The sequence below is a fragment of the Corylus avellana genome, chromosome 2, assembly GCF_965113065.1.
Source record: "Corylus avellana chromosome 2, dhCorAvel1.hap1.2, whole genome shotgun sequence".
Taxonomy (NCBI): Eukaryota; Viridiplantae; Streptophyta; class Magnoliopsida; order Fagales; family Betulaceae; genus Corylus; species Corylus avellana.
The window spans coordinates 345,112-364,532 of NC_142491.1; the positions used below are offsets into that span (position 1 = coordinate 345,112).

At 34.0% G+C, this 19,421-nt stretch overlaps 3 protein-coding genes across 3 annotated transcripts; 2 read left to right on the plus strand and 1 right to left on the minus strand.

Moving 5' to 3' along the window:
• The first annotated feature begins 3,556 nt into the window (after positions 1 to 3,556).
• On the plus strand, positions 3,557 to 6,854 carry LOC132167032 (cytochrome P450 CYP82D47-like). Its single transcript, XM_088513400.1, has 2 exons — positions 3,557 to 4,483; positions 5,776 to 6,854. Exons 1-2 carry the CDS (start codon positions 3,572 to 3,574, stop codon positions 6,406 to 6,408), a joined length of 1,545 nt encoding a protein of 514 aa, XP_088369526.1. The 5' UTR covers positions 3,557 to 3,571; the 3' UTR covers positions 6,409 to 6,854.
• Positions 6,855 to 9,075: 2,221 nt separating this feature from the next.
• On the plus strand, positions 9,076 to 10,878 carry LOC132174395 (aspartyl protease UND-like). The gene is made up of 3 exons (XM_059586060.2): positions 9,076 to 9,123; positions 9,626 to 9,813; positions 10,032 to 10,878. The coding sequence occupies exons 1-3, from the start codon at positions 9,076 to 9,078 to the stop codon at positions 10,876 to 10,878; spliced, it is 1,083 nt and encodes a 360-aa protein (XP_059442043.2).
• Positions 10,879 to 12,744: 1,866 nt separating this feature from the next.
• On the minus strand, positions 12,745 to 18,369 carry LOC132166953 (Cytochrome b561/ferric reductase transmembrane with DOMON related domain-containing protein). The gene is made up of 4 exons (XM_059577819.2): positions 18,145 to 18,369; positions 17,000 to 17,408; positions 13,838 to 14,124; positions 12,745 to 12,991 (listed from the first exon to the last, which is right to left on the minus strand). The coding sequence occupies exons 1-4, from the start codon at positions 18,328 to 18,330 to the stop codon at positions 12,761 to 12,763; spliced, it is 1,113 nt and encodes a 370-aa protein (XP_059433802.2). The 5' UTR covers positions 18,331 to 18,369; the 3' UTR covers positions 12,745 to 12,760.
• Between the last annotated feature and the right edge of the window lie 1,052 nt (positions 18,370 to 19,421).

Genomic DNA, 19,421 nt, shown 5'->3' on the forward strand with positions numbered 1-19,421 from the left:
AAGGTGTAAGGTTGTCTTGAAAGATGAAGTGGGTTGAATGAGGGTAGTTATGGTTAGATGACCAAGATAGAAGGTAGTAAGGTGGAAAGGCTGAATAAGGAGAGAATGACATGCATCATCTATCATGTGCAAATGAGTCTCTCCACATTTAAACTTACATAAATTTCCCACTGCATCACTCAAAACAAAAAGAAGAAAATTAATAATTACATCATTCTAGAAAATACACTTTAAAATTTAACAATGTTCTATAATTAAAGATATCTAGTTTTCCTCCCGCTCAACTTTACTCTAATAGTTAGTGTTAAGTGTAGTAAAATCAGGCAGTGGGTGTCAAGATTTTGGTCCAGAGAGGTCAAGATTAAAAAATAAAATTAAATAAAAATTTATTATAAATATTAAAGAATAGAACTAACAAAATAAATAATCAATTCAACAAAATTTAATGTTGATAAAAACATATAAATGTAACTTACAATTTATTTTTTCACTCTTAGCGCTAATTTATTTAGTTGCTATTTAAGCATTAATTTATTAAGTTGGTCTCCATTATTAGAATGGTAATAAAAAAAATTAAACAATGATCTACTGGTTGACTTGCTATGAATTTGATTAAAGCTCAATGAAATTATTGTTCTCCATAATCTCAAGTAACTATATTTATATCTTTCATACAAATGAAATATATAACAAAAGCTATATATATAAACAATTAATTTAAAATAGCAATCTCAATATAAAAGCTTAATCGATTTGATTCCATACCTAAAACTTTTCAAAAAATAGAAATTGTAAGAAAAAAAAAAAAAAAAAGGTTAATTTTTTTCTCTGTTTTGAGCCGTCTCTTCACATGCTCTGAAAAAAAAAGAACTATCATAAGAATAATGGCAATTTGAGGGTTGTGGTATAAATTAAAGTTGAACTTGCAAATTTGAGAGTTTCGCAGAATCGCAATTCAATGTTTTAATATATGCTTTAGTTTTTTTTTCGTCAGTGCCGTTAATAGTCGGTTTGGTGATTGTTTTATGGTGTTTTGTTGTATTTCTGTTGTGTTTTTTTTTTTTTTTTTAATGTATTTACGCAGCTCTTTTTGTGCTTTTGCTACTCTTTCTTTTTTTCTTTTTCTTTTTCTTTTTTTTTTTTGGTGTTTGGGTTACCGTCTCCTATCCTTTTTGTGGACTGATCTGAAAATAGAAACTTTTGTAACTAGTGTGTTTTTCTCATTGACAGATCTCACTCAGTTCTTGACAATGCTAGTAGTTTTTTTTTTTTTTTTTAATTAAAAGGATGGGAATGGGCGACCAGTGTAATTTTCCCCCTTGGGCGTTACCATCGGGGTCCCCACCCGCTGTGGAATGTTCGGTTTGAGCCATAGCTACTGTCAGGGAAGGCGAGCCCGTCACCACAATCCCACCAAGGTGCAAGCCGATAAAGCCTCTTCAAAGTAGCATCTGGTTCACGCATCTACTACCGCAAGCGGATTCGAACACGCGACCACTAGGATGAAAAGAATTCCATTACTAACTCGACTACCACCTTGGTGGTGGCAATGCTAGTAGTTGCTTTTACTGCATAGAGCTTTTAACGAATCCCTTTTTTCCTTGTATACCGCGCCATGAGGCTCTTAGAGAGGCTCATATATTTTTTTGTTTTATTGCCTACTGTGTGTTTTCATTCTTATCTTTGTATTGCTTCTTTTTCGTTTGGGATTTATTGTTGGAGAGCTCACCCCATTTCATTTATATTTTTTCTATAACCTTTGTCTCATTAGTGAATTAAAAAAAAAAAAAAAAAAAAAAGATGTCACTTGACGCGCTATAAAAAAAAAATTCAACTGGTACACGTGTGCACGTTTAATTTTTCAATATGCATGAATCATGATAATAATGGTAAACTGCAGAAATTTTTGACATTTCAATTATACAATTTTTGACTTGTCATCTTAGAAGGGGACCATATTAGCAGGGATCGGGAGAGCTCTTCATTCAAAATCCCTTAATAATAGCTTTAAAAGAGTTTTCCAAGGTGACGCTGGCCTGGACCACAACCAAGAGTTGTTTTCTTCTAATTATTCGCTATATGACCGTTACTATTTGTCTTAAAAGTTTAAGCGTATGAGTTTAAATCAAGATTTATTGAAATTCTAAGAATTTTAGTTCCTGAAATTTTAAATTCAGGCTCTCCATTTTTCATCCAAGAGTCATTGTTTTGTCACATGTCTCATTATTAATAAAATAATAAATATTTATTATTTTATTAGTAGTGGGACATGTGACAGAAACAATGACCATTTGATGAAAAATGAACGGTCAAAATCTAAAATTTTAGAAACTGAAATTCCACTAAGTTTAACTCCATTTTAATAGATAATACCTAATACTATACGTTGAATATTTAATTAAAATAATAGTAAATAACGAAGTTAAAATTTGAAGTTAGATCATTTAGCTCTAATAACATTTTACCTAACCACTTGTTTCAAAAATTTAGTTTCATTTAATCAACGATCACTGTTTGTTGACTAGTCTAAAACTCGTATAGTAAACGTCGACGGCCAACAAACAATAGCAAGCTAGCGTGTTTTACTACCATTAGATTTCATTTAGTTGAATTGAAATCTACACGTTGAAGTCTCTCTCGTTATTTATATTCATTGTTGATAAGGTTTGACAATTTTGTACACGATGACAAGTACAATATAAAACTAGTATGAAATGAGTAGGTTAGGAACATGCATATAAACGAGTTATCTCAGTAATTAAGAAGTTTATTTTTTCACTCAAAAACTCTATTTTGTTGAAAAATATCAACACAAATGATTTGATGAATAATACCAAGTTCACTAAAAAAGGTACCGAGACTACGAGCTAGAGAGAAACTCACCCCTCCCATTAAAAATTGGGTTATATATAATCATGGTGAATATCTGAAAAAAAAAGAGAAATAGTAGTACTCCTCCGGGGGTTGTGGTTGCGGTTTGCCCATGCAAGGCTTAATTAATTAATGATTATGTTGCATTATTGGAATTTGGAGCCTATGTTGCTAGTCAACAACCAGAGAAGACGGTTGTTGTCCTTGGGGAAAAGTTTGATAATTACGTGGCCTTATTGAGAAGAAGCATGCGTGATGAAACGAATACAAGTTGGCATTATTTTGAGCCAATGCTGATTGTCAATGACCAGAGAAGACGGTTATCCTTTTTACCTCGAGAAATACTTGAATGCATTCTCCCAACCATCTCCCCACCATTTTTTCCCTGTTTAATTTTTTTTTTTCTTTTTTTTTTTTTAAAAATAAGATCGATGCTAAAGAAACGACATGGTGGGAAGATGGTTGGGAGAATGCATTCAAGCATTTCTCTTTTACCTCTCACTCTCTCCATGAATAATAACAAGTTTACAGAACTACTGCATTAATTTATAGGTTTAAGTACCCTCAGTAGTCAAGAGTCAAGACCACGTGGTTTTAGCAAATCTTGTACATTTGACCTGGACTGGAGTAGTATATATACAAGGGACTGCGCCCTACACAAGTATGCTCTTGATTTCTTCACGCATCCTCTACAACTTTCATGGCCACTATCCTCGCCTTTTTTCTCTTCCTCTTCTTTCTACTATGGATACTAAGAAAAGCTCGTAAAACAACAGTACTTCCACCAGAAGCTGGTGGCGCCTGGCCTTTGATTGGCCACCTCCACCAATTAGGAGGGACAAAACCAACCCATATAACATTGGGTAACATGGCCGACAAGTATGGATCAATCTTCAGTATCAGGCTGGGAGTACATCGTACTCTGATAGTGAGCAGTTGGGAGATAGCAAAAGAGTGCTTCACCACAAACGACAGAGCCTTTGCCAGCCGTCCAAAATCTATAGTTTCAGAACTCTTGGGCTACAACTATGCCGCGTTTGTGCTTAGCCCTTATGGTCCTCACTGGCGCCAAGTGCGTAAAATAGCCACCGTCGAGTTTCTCTCAAACCACCGCGTTGAGATTGTCAAAGACATCCGAGAGTCTGAGGTAAATAGAGCTGTGAAAGAGATATATGAGGTCTGGGTGAAGAACAACAACGTGTTGGTAGAGATGAAGAGATGGTTCGGATCCATAACCCTAAATGTTGTATTGCAGATGGTTATAGGGAAGCGATTTGATGGGAGTGGAACCAAGGAGGAGAATGAAGCTAACGATGAGTGCATGAAGGTATTAAGAGATCTCTTGGAGTTGAGTAGTACATTTGTGGTTGCAGATGCGCTTCCTTACCTAAGGTGGTTGGACTTGGGAGGCTACCAGAAGGCCATGAAGCGAACTGCAAAAGAATTTGATCATGTGCTTCAAGGATGGTTAGAAGAACATAAGCAAAGGAAAGTTTCCAGTGAGGCAAAGGGACACCAAGATCTTATGGATGTGATGTTGTCTGTTGTTGCCGACGACGACGAAAAGATATCAAATTATGATACTGATACAATCATTAAAGCTACATGTCAGGTAAGCTTTTTATGTATCAAATTATAACTAAAATTCACATTCATATACCTTGGTAATTAAGCTACATGTCTTGTCAGGATGCCTTTTGCTTCACCTTGAATTTTAGGATGTTTGGTAATCAACCATTTTGATGAAGTCTATGATACAAAAAATAACAACCAAAATAATACTTGTCTTAACACTATATATTAGTGATGTATGTGTTGGTTTAAACGAATAGTTCTGCTACTTTTCACATCCATTTATTATGTTTATTTCACATTAGCCAACGTTACGTGTTTTAAGCAGCTTCTTATGTCTGTCACTTTAATAAACAAAAGAAAATCATGTTAGTATGAATTAATGGGTGTGAAGATCGTATCATTACTCTTAATCAAATTTTTAACAAAGAGTGATTTGGGTACTACAATTATTAGGAAAAAATCCACTTTACCCCCCCTGAAGTCTCAGGAGTTTTTCAATTCAAATTTCAATGTTTAAAAACGTAATTTTATAGGTTTTAATGAGGGCAAAATTGGAATAGAGGGCATCAAAATCCCACGTGACACGCACGTGGGATGATTTTCGTCTAATTAGACAAAAATTAGTAACGAAGGGTTTGAATTGAAATTTTTTGAAACATTAGGGGGTACATTGCCAATTTTTAAACAATAGAATTCGAATTAAAAAAACCCCTAAAACTTCAGAGGGTAGAGTAAATTTAACCCCAACTATTACTATAAAGTTATTTATAAACCGATGAGTCACTTTAATTATAATTGGTAAAATAATTAAGCAAAAAGATCTAGCTTAAAAAAAATCTAATTTATCAATTTCTCTTAAGTATTTCATCAATTATGGATTGCCAAATCAATTTTTAAATGGCTTTACAATAAAAGTTGAAGTATTTCAAATATTTTTCTTTAGCCAAATAGAAGTATTGTGGATTTGGCTAGCTAGCAGTGATGTCAGGTTGTGGAAGTGTTTAATTAAGTCTATCCAAAAGCTTGAGGTTCAATATTCAGGGTGTAATTTGTGTGTCAAGCTTCTCTTTGAATTAAAGATCAGTTATTGGACCAAACGACAAAGATTGCCACGTTACAGTTACATCAATCGTTGTTCTTTATTTCCTTGATTGTCCCAAAATTAACTAGGGACCACGCACATTTTTAAACGTTAGGATTTTTTTTTTTTTTTTGTTATTTTTATTAATACTTACTAGGCATTTAATTTTGGTGCTTTTGAAACACGAGTGACCTCAATCTTTTTAGCATGACCATATGATGCTTTAAGTTAATTTGGTGCTTTTGCAGTCCCTAATCATTGCGGGCATAGATACAACAGCAACAACATTGATATGGACTCTCTCTCTACTTCTTAACAACCAAGAATCCCTAAAGAAAGCACAACAAGAGTTAGATGTCCAGATTGGCAGGGAGAGGCAAGTAAATGAATCAGACACAAAAAATCTAGTCTATCTCCAAGCTATCATCACAGAAGCAATGCGTTTATACCCTGCTGGACCGCTCACTATCCCACACGAGTCTATGGAAGACTGCACTTTGGCAGGCTATCACGTTCCAGCAGGCACACAACTCCTTGTTAATTTTTCAAAGATCCATCGAGACCCACATGTGTGGTCTGATCCAAATGAATTTCAGCCAGAAAGATTCCTTACAAGCCATAAGGGTGTTGATGTTAAGGGCCAACATTTTGAATTGTTACCATTTGGTGCCGGTAGAAGAATGTGCCCAGGAATCTCATTAGCGTTGCAAGTCATGCAACTCACTCTTGCCACCTTGCTGCACACTTTTGAAATTGCAACCCCATTAGATGAGCCCGTGGACATGACAGAGAAAGTCGGACTTACCGACATGAAAGCCACACCACTCGAAGTCCATCTCACTCCACGACTTCCTGCTCAACTATATGCATTGTTTGCTTAGATATTTGATCGATAACTAAAATGGGATCTACACTAGCTATTTCATAATGAATAATACTATTTAGTAGACTGTTATTCAACTTCTGTACAATTTGGATGATGTGGCAGTAAAAATTAGCATTGTTTTATAAAGTTTTGATCATATGGCTGATTTTCACTTTCACATTATTATGTTGTACGATAGTTATATAACAATTTACTAAATTGTATTACGTGTTATAATTAGTGTGCGCAAGGATTTTTCTCTTATGTTTTTCTTTTTACATTTTGAGTTTTTGGGGTTTAGTTATGTGTTATGTGGCATGAATCATACACGATCAAGGAGACGTAGGCGTGGAATAAAAGGACTCCTGGAATAAGAGGGTATCTTTTTAGTAGTTTAGTAGTAGTATTTATCAATATCGGTCGTTGAAACCCAATGTAATTCATCTACTCTGATCTTTTTTTTTTTTTGAGGAACATCTACTCCGTTCTTATCACAGTGTCTTGTAACACTAATTTAAGAAAGGGATTGATGAATAATATTATCAAGTATCAATATTTCAAGTATTCAGATGAGGACCAAGGTGACTCAAACTACCCTACTGTGTTATCAAAATATATTATCCTATTCACCATTATAGGCAAGCTCTGGAAAACCGATTTTTTTGCAGGATTGCTCGTTCATCATCCCCATACGCGTTCTCAATCCAAGCCACATAACAACTTGATATCAGAGCTAGGTTCTGCCATGGCAAACCATCGTTTGGAATATTTGGAGAAAGAAATTAGCTCTTTGGGTATCGAGCAATAGGATCTTCAAAGACGAAGAACATGAGCGAATGATCAAAAAATGGAGGAGATGTTTGTTGCTACCCATAATCGGTTTGAGTAGATGTTTGCTAGCATCAGGGGTTCCGGAGGAGGAAACTTTGGAGATGGAACATCTTCTAGAAACCGATCGGGGAGACATGCTTGATAATAGCAGCTTAATGGTGCCAAACTTTCCAATTTATACTTTCCAAAATACTATAGAAGAATTAACTTGGGAGATCTCTTATTTTTTCAATGTGGTTTTACATGTATGAGAAAGTTGTTGCTCAAATCAAATGGCAAGTCAGATCAAAGATCATCTTTATTGGGAGGTTTAAAAAGACACGAGAAAATGAAGCCCTTTGTGAAAGTTAATTAGGGAATACATGTACATGTAAAGATTTTGTGTTGATTTTCTTGTGAATAGATTGATTTTGTAGTTTGTTTGTCTAGGAGTGTATAGGTGCATGTGTACAGTTTTGTTTGGTTGTTGTGCTTAGATTTTCCATAATTGTATCCTAGAGATGTTGATCCTGAGGACTTTGTGGCTTTTGGGTGGGATTGTATTGTGGGTTCTGCAGTTATTGCGTTGCAGATAATGTTATGCAGTCGTTCCGATTTATTTTAATCTGGCGGGAATTGTAAACTTGTTCTTTGTTAATTAGTTAAAAAAATTCATCCATCCAAAAGAATTTAAGGATAAAAATGCGAACTACACTGTTTCATAAATAGTGTGCTCAATAAATTTTTCCTTTTTTTGTTTGTTTGTAATTTTAGGAGTACTATATATGTATCTATCCATGTATATGAAATTGGGATCTTGTACTAAATTTTTTAGACATATATAGTATTATGTATCTAAATTATTGTATGTAGTTAAAATTCTTGGAAGCTTTGAGTTTTTATCGATGCTAGTTATACGATGCATGTCCAAAAATTAGGAACAACCAAATCATTTTTATAATTGACTGATGACAAGGCATTAATTAAACTTAGTGGTTCCCGCCATAAAGCACTTTCCCCGGTACTCTTCTTCATGTTTAGGTTCACCTTCCTTCTTGGCTACATATCCTTCTTTGAGTTTCACACAACAATCTTTCTTTATGTGTCCAAGTTTACCACATCAATAACACTTGACACCTTTTTTATTTCCATATCACTTCTCGAATGATTCGATCTCCACCATCTTCATACTTGCTAGCTTTGTCTTTTGTCATGCTGAATTTTTTTTCTTTTTGTTGGAAAAGAGAGCATCTAGCTCCTTCATTTCCTGAAATGAAACATCCCTCCATTTGTCTAGCCAATGATTCTTGTGATGTGAGAAGAGCCCATCCTTGAATAGAAGTAACATAGGGATCGAATATACTCCCTCTTTAATCCACGAATAATATGCCACTTCATCGGTGCCTCCTATATATATAGGTTCTTATGGATCAAGGGCTGAAATATCCAAATTAACAGAGATTTTTAATCTTCAAGAAAAATTGAGAAATAGAGAGATCACCACCTTGAGTTGTATTTGCCAACTCAGTCTCCAATAATTGCAATCAAGCAACATCATTTTTATTGAACAACCCATCGAGGTTGGTCCAAATCTCACCAGCTGATTTGCACTCGATGATATGCTCAAATAGCCCATGAGAAATAGATCTCTTTAAGATAGATTCCGCCTTTGCGTTCGTTATCAGCCATTTCTTTAAGTTATTGACGTTCTTCAGAGCATTTTCTGGAGGATTCACATCATCACCACCAACCACCTCCCATAAGTCTTTCCAACAAGATAAGATTCCATGCACGACCTCCGATCCATATCTTGTAGTTAGAATGGTTGAGCACCTCAACCCCCAAAATTGTTAAAGCGTCCACCGGATATATCATGGCTATCAATCTCTTTCAACTCTCTTGCTTCACTGCTTTGGCTTTGGTTTGTCAGCAAACTCATTCACCATAACACCGTTGGATCTGTCATTGAAGGAATGAAAGCTCAGCCGCACGTTTTGCCTACTTACAGGTAGAGAAGGACCTATGCATGGTTTACCATTTTCTTATTAATTTTACTTTTAAAATTTATATTTGAGAAAAAAAATCTATAGTTTGGCCCCGGGCCAAAAAGAAAGTAATTAGTTCACAATTTTATGTTTGGCTTAGACCCATAAAAAACAGTCTAGAATTTTTAAGAATACATTGTGCCTCTCAAACAAGAAAATCCATATGACCATAATGCCCCAAACCCATAGAATTAAAATGCCATTAGTATTTCCCCAAAATCCATATTGTTTCCTTGAGTGTAGTGTACATGCATATGCATATGAGGATACTAATTTTATTTTTATATATGTTGGTTTAATATTTAATATTAATATATCTATCATTCATTCTTTTGCTATCGATAAAAATTCTTAGTTCCGTTTCTGTACGTGTTACAGGCAAGGGCTGTCGCCAATACCAATGGCGATGATGATTTCCGGTCGGGTGTTATTGAGGACAACAAACTTCGTGGTGTGTTTATGGCAAACATATCCATCGGAAATCCTCCTGTTCCACAACTTCTAAGCTTACACACAGGCAGCAATCTACTGTGGACTCGATGCTTCCCCTGCACCAAATCATTCCGGTAACTCTGTTCTTTCCAAAAAATTCCAAGTCCTCCACATACGCTATCACGTCTTGCATGACTGCTTCCTGCCCCTCGTTTCCACACAATCTCGGGTTTGACTCTAATTCCCATAATTGCAAGTTTGAGTTAATGCTATTGAGAAAAAAAAAAAAAAAAAAAAAAAAAAAAAAAAAAACCTAAGAGTTAAGAGTTATATACAACCCATGTTTGCCCAGGTGTGATTCTTCCCAGAATTGCAAGTTCTACTTACGCTACGTGGATGGCACCACTGCAGCCGGAGTTATTGCCACTGAAAAGCTCACGTTTGAGACCTCCGATGAAGGAACAACATCGGTTTCCGACATTGTTTTTGGTTGTGCAAACGAGTTTAGTAGTGTAGTTCCTGAAGGCCAAAGCAACGGAATAGTTGGTCTTGGCAACGGTGAACTATCTTTGGCGACTCAAATGGGTTCTAAATTTTCGTACTGCATTGGGCGTTTAAATGCTCCTCACAATCACTTGATTTTGGGAGATGGTGCGAAAGTCGAAGGCCCTTCAACCCCAGTTGAATTTTTCAATGGCTTGTACTATCTAAAGCTTGATGGCATCACCTTGGGAGACAAAAAGCTCGCCATTGATCCCATAATATTCAGAAGAACACCATCGGGGAATCGTGGGGTCATAATTGACTCCGGTACGCCATTTACTTTTCTACCAAGATCTGCATTCGAGCCGTTTAGCAGTGAAGTGCAGAGATTAATGGAGAAGGCCCTGCTGACACGTGTGGACAGACCTGGCTTCCCTACTCCCTGCTTCAAGGGTGCTATCGACGGTGACCTCGCCGGATTTCCTATAGTTTCCTTTAACTTCGCCTTAGGAGTTGACCTATCGTTGGACGCAAAGAGCATGTTTTTTGAGGATGTTCCAAATCAATTTTGCATGGCTGTAATCCCGCCTACGTATGGTGAGGTGAGTATTATTGGAGTGTTGGCACAGCAGAACTATAATGTTGGCTATGATCTTGCTGGAAAAAAGATTTCCTTCCAGCGGATAGATTGTGAACTATTGGAGACCAAATTCTAGCTAGTGATCGATGTGGGACAGACAAGAGAGAGTTAATTTGGGTTTTATATTTTATTTAAATTCTAAGAGTTGTGTGTTGTTTTGTAGAGGAATATTTGCTTTCGTTCCATTATACATCTTTTGTCCATCTCCATTAAGATATGTGTAGATTTATCATTGAATCTATGAGACCAGCTCTGGCTAGCGAGAGAAGCATCTATTGTACCCGAGTCGATTATAACCCCACATTTCCCCGACTCTGTTCTTCTGAATGTTTGGAGGTCAATTTCAAGCCGTTTGATTCCCACGTTGATTCCATCTAGCGTTAGAAAGTAAAGGCCACTGAAGAATTCAACTGGGATTGAAGGGCCTTCGATTTTCGCACCATCTCCCAAAATAGACACTAGAAGCTATTTTGAATGAGTCAAAAGATATTTTTCTTTAGACTGATTTGGATGAAATTTCTGTGATTTCCGTAATATGTACGAGCAAAAGTAATTTCCATTTTCAATAATCACCGAGAATGAGTTATTTCTTTTAGAACATTCGGCGACAACCCAAAATGTATGTTTCAATTAATTAGAGGACATAAATTTTCTCCATACCAGTTTGAAGGAAATATCCTCCAATTCATTTAAAATAGTGTCAAATGTTTATAAACATTTAAAACTCATATTAAATTACTAACATCATTAATAGGAGTTTACTAACTTAGACTAAATTTAATGTGTGGTTTAAATGTTTATAGACACTTGGCACTATTTTAAATGTGTTGGAGGATATTTCCTTCAAACTGGTTTGGAGGAAATTTCTGTCCTTAATTAGATCCACATTTTCAATTTGGATCAAGATCTTTTCAGATTTCTTTCAAATATGAGATTCTCATATTGTTAAATCCTAACCATGCTTTTCCTTACATCTAACAGTCTACAACATGCGAGCTATCACACAAAATAAATATTAGAGTTAATGAAAATTTAATGCCTCTATGAACTAAAGAGAGAAAATATATAATACTAACTTTTTTACTAACAAGTGGTATTAACATGATGTGAAGCTTATTTATTGGTATTCGTAGCATTTTTTTATTTATTATTATTAATTGTTTTGATCCTCACCAATAAATAAGCTTCACATCATGCTAGGAATTAGTACCCATTTGTTAGTAAAAAAGTTAGTACCCAAATGCTACGGTTTCAAAGAGAGGAACCACTTAGTTGTAACATGAGGGTAAAATGATAATTTTACTTTTTGGTTGGACCATTTTACCCTCATGTTGTTCGATTCCTCTCAAATTGAAACCAACTGGAGAGAATCCTAGTGACTTCGGTGGAGGTGTTCAACAGAAGATGGTGAAGAGAGCTAAATACTTAAATGTATTTTTTAAATACACATTTTAAAATCGCACGTCAGATCTACTTACAAAATTGTATAATAATTTTGTGCCACCAAATTTATTTTCTCAGAGCTTACTTTGTTGTATTTAAAAAAAAAAAAAATGGAAAAATCAATTTCTCAACTTCACAATAAATAATCCACTTTCTTCAAATTTCACATGTAGTCAATGATAAAATATATCATTTTTCTTCATATATAGCAATTACCCTAATAGCTAGCTTTGTTAATGAAAAATAAGTAATACTATTTAGTAAACTTTTAAATGACTATGTAAAAATTAGCCGTTGAAAATCAGCCAATTGTATGGCAAAGGGGTTTGTTTACACAAGACTTCATTTGGTTGATAAAAAATTAAAAATTAAAAATTAAAATAATAATAATAAAAAAAAGGAAACAAATTGGGGGAAATATTAATCAAATCAAATATTCAAGGGGAACATCATAGCTAGGGTGGGGTAAGTAATTAACAAAGCATAATTAGACTTAAGCTACTTAGCAATGAGTTTTATTTCCTAATCCAAATTCTTATCTCTAATACAACACTAATAATGAACAAGATGCCAAGAACAACTCCATACCCAGCACTCCAACCATGTCCATTTTCACCCAAATGGATTCCATAGAAGATATTTGCAATTGTGAAAATAATTAAAATTCTCCCCACATTTTGATGGTACCAATTCCAGTATTTTCGAAATTTTGACATCTTGTTTGGTCGAGCCAAAAAGGCCATCACCTGTAAAATGATATCAATACAAATAATCTTAATTAAAATATTATAATCTACAGTCCACCAGAAAAATAATAACAATAATAAAATTTGGTTGGTCTTTGAAAAATTCATAAAGTAATTCTAATTTGGTTTTAAAAATTTGAAAGTAGTAATCAAGTTTACAAATAATTTAAAAAATTACAATTAAATTGTTTCATCAATCTAGCAAACTTAAATAGATGACACGTGTTGTTAAGTGTTACACTGATGCTACTCTTCACACTCATTTATTACTTACTTCCATTTCACACCCATTAATGTGTTATATTTTAAGTAGTTTCTCATATCAACACTACAAAAATTAGGCAAAATAGTGACATGTGGAAGGTGACATTTTAAGCCAAAAAAATATGTCTCTATTCTATTAGGGGCGTTTGAATAGTGACATTTTGCAAATGTTCTTATATATAGTGACTAGAATAAAAATTATGGACGTTTGAACGGTGAAAAAGACCTTACAAATTGACATTTTTGCAAAAACGTCCCCTTTGGAAACAAAAGGTCACCTTCCACAAAACAAAATGAAAAGAAAACCACTTAAAACACATTATATGAGCCCGTTTAAAATAAATATGAAGAATAACATTACTCTAAATTTTATGTGGTAGGTAAATGTGATTGATTAGTGAAATCCATTAATTGGACCTTTGAGAGATAGAAATTCCCCATATAGCATTACTTTTAACTATATAGAAATATTTTAAGGAAAAAAATTCAAAATATTTGAGATATTCATGAAAAAATGTAAATAAATTTAAATCCAACATATAATAAAGTTATATCTCGAAATTGAAATGATATGATACAAACCTGGAGGCAGCCAAGCACAAGAATGAAGATTCCAAGACCCTTGTGAGTAGTGACAGTAGCATTGAGACGATTATTTAAGACAAATCCACATATTATTCCCGCTAATCCAAGAACAAATCCGAATAATTGAATAGAGGCATGGAAATAAAACCAAAATGGATCTTTTTCCTTCAAGTAACGAGCAACCATGGCTCCAATGATCATTAGAATGCCCCACCCAAGCATATTTAGCACTCCATGGCTCCTTCTTAGTCTTACGTATGGGCTTCCTCCTGTTGCACTTTGACCTGTTGCATGCAGTCAATTAAACAACCATAGATAATTACTCTATTTGAGCCATGAACCCTTGTATTATTCAATAATAAGCACAGAAAAAAGGCTCTTGAGAATCTTTAATTACCCAAATGAATTCCTTTCCAAATTAAAGACCCTTTACAATAGGAAATAAAGATCTACAATCTTAAGAATAAACAAAATTTGTTTCACTAATTTACTTCACCATTGACACATCACTTTTGAAGGATAAAAGTCTTATTTCTAGCATTAATTACTTCAGGAACAGAAATAAGGGAGCTAAGAGGTCTATGATCCCCTTGGTTTTGAAAAGTTTCCTTAAAATTTTTTTTATTAAGAAAACATATATATATATATATATATATATATATATATATATATATATATATGTGTGTGTGTGTGTGTGTGTGTGTGTGTGTGTGTGTGTTTAGGCTTAAAAATTACGTTAGACACCTATCAAAATTAGTTTTTGGCCCATCATTCATATTTTGACCATCAAATGAAAAATATAGGAAAAACTTTACTTTAGACCCCTGAACTACCATGTGTTTTGAGAAGACCCCTAAATTTCAAAAACTCTCAATTTAACCCCCTTAACTTTCAATTTGATTCAATTGACTCCCATCCGTCAGATTCAACTGTTAACCTCTAAGGAAATGACTAAAAAGACTAAAGTACTATTTAATTTTTTTTAAAAAAAAAATTGAAATTAAGGATAAATTTGAAATTTTATAAAAAAGTCAGAGGTATAAAGGTCATTTTATCACTTTTAACATTTAAAAAGAAAGGAGGTGCATTGCATTAAATTAAAAGTTTAGAGGATGGAATTGAGAGCTTTTTTAAATTTGGGAGGTCTTCTCAAAATACGTGATTGTTTAGAGATCTTAAAATTTTCCAAAAAAAAAAAAAAACAAGACTCTTGAGAATCTTTACCCAAATGAACACCTTTGCAAGAGACCCTTTAACAATAGGAAATAAATATCTAAAATAAATATATATATATATATATATATATATATATATATATATATATATGTGTGTGTGTGTGTGTGTGTGTGTGTGTGTGTATGTGTGTGTGTTTAACTAATTTACTTATTCTTACTCATGCACTAGGCTATAAAAGTAAGGCTTTTGCCCATTTTTAAGAGTCACTTCACTTTTGGGGATAAAAAATGAAATAAAAGTCATATTTCTAGCATTACTTCAAGAACAGATACGGAAGTTAGTCTTTAAGGGATAATTCAATCGACTGGGGACCACGCCTCATAAAGTAGAGGTCATTAGTTCGAATTCCTCCTCCCTCTTCTTTTGTGTGGACATGTCAAAAAAGAAAAAAAAAAAATAGAGCTAAGGGAGCTAAGAGGGCTATGAGCCCCTTGGTTTTGAAAAGTTTCCTTAAAAAAAATTTATTAAGGTCTATATATGTTTTTAGGCTTAAAAATTACGCTAGACACTTGTCAAAATTAGTTTTTGGCCCATCATTCATATTTTGACCCTCAAATGAAAAATATAATTGGTTTCATCCCTCAATGACCCTAAAAGAAATTGAAATCTTAACTTAAAGCATTTTTAACTAAAGAATCACCTTTCGTTTTATCCATCTAAGCACCTAAAAGAATTTGGTCCACCTTAGCTTTACTTACCAACCATGGAGATGACATTTGGTCCACCTTAGCTTTACTTACCAACCATGGAGGTGGAGATGACATTTGGTCCACCCTCCAAAGGTCATTAATTAGTGGAAGGAAACTTTTTATAGACAATTTTCTTTTCTTTCTTTTTTTTTTTTTTTTTTAATTTTTATAGACAATTTTGATATTGAAGACTTCCCTCATATTTATATTCAAGGTAACCATCAGCTATTAAAAAAGAAAAAATAATAATTAAGAACTAATAAACGCTTAGCCCAATCAAATAAAAATAAAAATTGAGTATTTAAATTTACTCCAACTTATAAAGTCGCATGGGCAAACTGTTCCAACCAACCTTCTTTTACCTGGTAAACCAAATGTTCAACGGTTGGTGGTAGAAAAAAAAATAATATATATTTATATATAGACTTAGATGTGATGGCCACGTTTATTAATTTTTTTTTTGTTTTAATTTCTTTAATCTCTTGTTTTTTTAATGGTAATTGTTGTTGTCAATTGCACCTAACAGCTTAGAGAAGTAGCTGACTTTGGCTTTTGATTATATAAGCATCAAATTATTGAACTATTAAAATGCAAGTTATTGGTTATATTCCTACTGGGATTGAGTTTTCCTGATTTAGTAGGGAAATCCATATTTTTTAAACAAAATCATAAAAAATATCTATCTGATTTTATAAAAACAGCATTCTTTTTATATATCGTATCAAAAACATTAACTTCATTTTAAAATACCGTAGTTTATTAAAGCATTAAAATTTTTTATTTTTATCCCATAATACTGATGTGACGGTTCTATCAACCCCTTAATTATTATTTTTTTTAAAACAAAAACAGATCCAATGGTCGATTAAAGTTGTTTCCGTTAGCATTACGAGATAATTATAAAATAAAAATATAATTTCTAATATTACTCTTTTTTAAAATCTCATATTTTCAAAAATAATAATAAAAATTACATTTTTATTTTATAATTATCTCACAATACAAAATTACCACTCAAACCAACCCATAAATAATTAATTAAAAAAGAAAAAAGAAGGTTCCTCCCAAAAGAAAATAAAAATTTTATATATTAAAAATGAGTTAAGATGTTGTGTCAACGTTGTGAGATGGGATAGTTATAAATAAATAAAATTAAATAAATAAATAAAATTTCCCAAAAGAAAATGAAGAAAAGCAAATAATTAAGATCAAAGGGGGCCGGGGTTAAATCTACCTGTTCCATAGTTGATGGTAGTAGAGACCTTTGCTTGGTGCTCCGACAAGGCGTAGTTGGGCGGAGAAGGCAGCGCGCCACCCCGCCCGACGGAGTACAGCAGCCGAGTCTGCGGCTGAGTGGTCTGCAACTGGAAGGCCAGATATAAACGCGAGGATTGGGATATAATAGTGGTTGAGGTGCCCACAATTTGCAAGTTTCCCTGATCAGGCGTCACAAGGCTCGGCGAAGTTCCGCCCAGATAATATTGCTTCACCACTCCGACGCCGTTCGACGGCACCCAACCCACCACCGCGCTCGAGCCCACCATCGCGCCGTTGCTTGAGAACCCCATGGCTATGTAGGAGTTGGTGTTAGGAGCCGAGAGAACGAAGCTCCATGTGTTTGATGATGATGCCGTCTGCGAATACTGCACAGTTTCTCCATCCATAGATTTGTTAATTAATTAGTACAAGTACAAAAAATGGTGGCGACATTGATGAAATTGAAACAACTTCAACCCAAAAGCAAACGGAAAGGAGACGAACCCGTTTCTTACTTTTAAGGGGTAAAATTGTCCATCAACGGTAAAATTACAATTTTACCCCTCAAATTTTAACCAATTCCGTGGAAAGGATTCCATTCCAACTCAAAAGGGCTCGGCTATGATTGCCCATAAAGTTTGAATTTTATCCGATTCGTGTGGAATGGTGCCTTTTTCCGGAAGGTGGTTTAAGTGGTAAGTGACTTGGTTCGAGAATTTTGGTTCGACTCCTTTTGAATACAAACAATTTTTTGAGCCACGTCCATATGCGAAAGCTCGAAATTTATCCTAGTCAGTGTAAAAAAGACGTTTTGCACGATATTCTAAATATGAAGCATAATCTTTAACATTCAATCACTTTTGAGTGCAAATAATCTTTTAAGATCACACCCACTAGCAAAAGTTTGAACTTTATGCGACCCGTATGGAAGGGTGCTTGCCCGGAGGGTTGGTTCAAGTTGCAAATAACTTGGTTTGAATGCTTTGGCTCAACTCTTTTTGAATGCAAACAATTCTAAGGACTATGTCTATGGATGAAAGTTAAAACTTTACGGGGCGCTTTGCACAGGGTTTTTGAGATCTAATTTATGAAAAAGTTAAAAAAGAAAGGTGAAGAACTTACTCGTAGGATGAAACCTTGAGCATCCCAAACAGCAAGACATTTGAGGGAAGATGTATCGAAAGACACAGAACCATTGAAGTTTAGGTTAGAGCTGCAAGTTTCTGCCTGTGAATTCACAAAGGATGATGATAAACCATAGATATCAATGGTGATGATGAACACAATGAAGAGGGAAGATGTCTTCATTTTCTTTCTCTTTCTCTCTCCCTCTCTCTCTCTCAAACAAAGTAGTGGGTGATCATGTCCATATAACTTAACCTGGAAGAAAGTTGAAAATTCTCTTCTTCTTTTTTGTTTTTTTCTAAGCGCTGATGATGAATGATGGACGGCCATTATCGGTTAAACAATTACTGAAATAAATAAATATATATTAATGGGGAAAGGAGTAGGTGAGTCCCAAGCTAGCTAAACATTTTAATATTCATAATTATATTTCTTTGTGCCTGCTGTTCACATGTGTGAATGTGACGCTGAAAAGTAGGTCTAGTAAATCATGATGATGCATATTCCTGTTTGGCTATTAGGCTTTGTGGCCTGCCAATTCTGTCAGAACAAAGCCTCTCCAATACAAAAATGCTAATCTATATGTTTTTTAAATCCTCCACAGATTTAATGGTAAATTTAAAATATATATATATATATATATATATATATATATATATATAAGAGATGAATGAGAAATAGAAGACTAATATGTCTGAGTTTTAATTTGGGCAGATTATTTTAAAGAACGTCCAAATTATCAGAAACGGGAAATTTCTCGCAAATTATCATATCATTTAAAACCTAAAGTTTTATTTCTAGCAACGGTGGCCATTCTCACCAATTTCACCTCTACTGTAATTATGTAATTATTTGTTATGAGAATTGAGTTTTATGGGAAATAATTATTAATGTTAGAATATATTAAAATATATGATATGGTAAAATATTTTATTTATGTTAGAATATATGTTAAGATAGGATATCTATGATGAAATAGTGAAAAGGTAAGTAGAAAATTATTTTAAACATTGTGTTTGAAAATGTTTTAGGTTCCCTTAAAACCTAACAATTTATTCTGTTGCTTGTTTGTGAAAGCATTCACGTAACATTATCATTATCAGTCTCCCATAGTCCCATTATCACCGACGCTAAGGGTACGCAGTTGCCACCCTTTTGACTAGCTTGCTACTTTAAGGTAGCCAAACTACCCTAGTAGTCAAAAGAATAGTTTGAGCATCCAAGAGAGTTTAGGAATGCCAAACCACTCATTTTGACAAAATTTGAAAATGGAA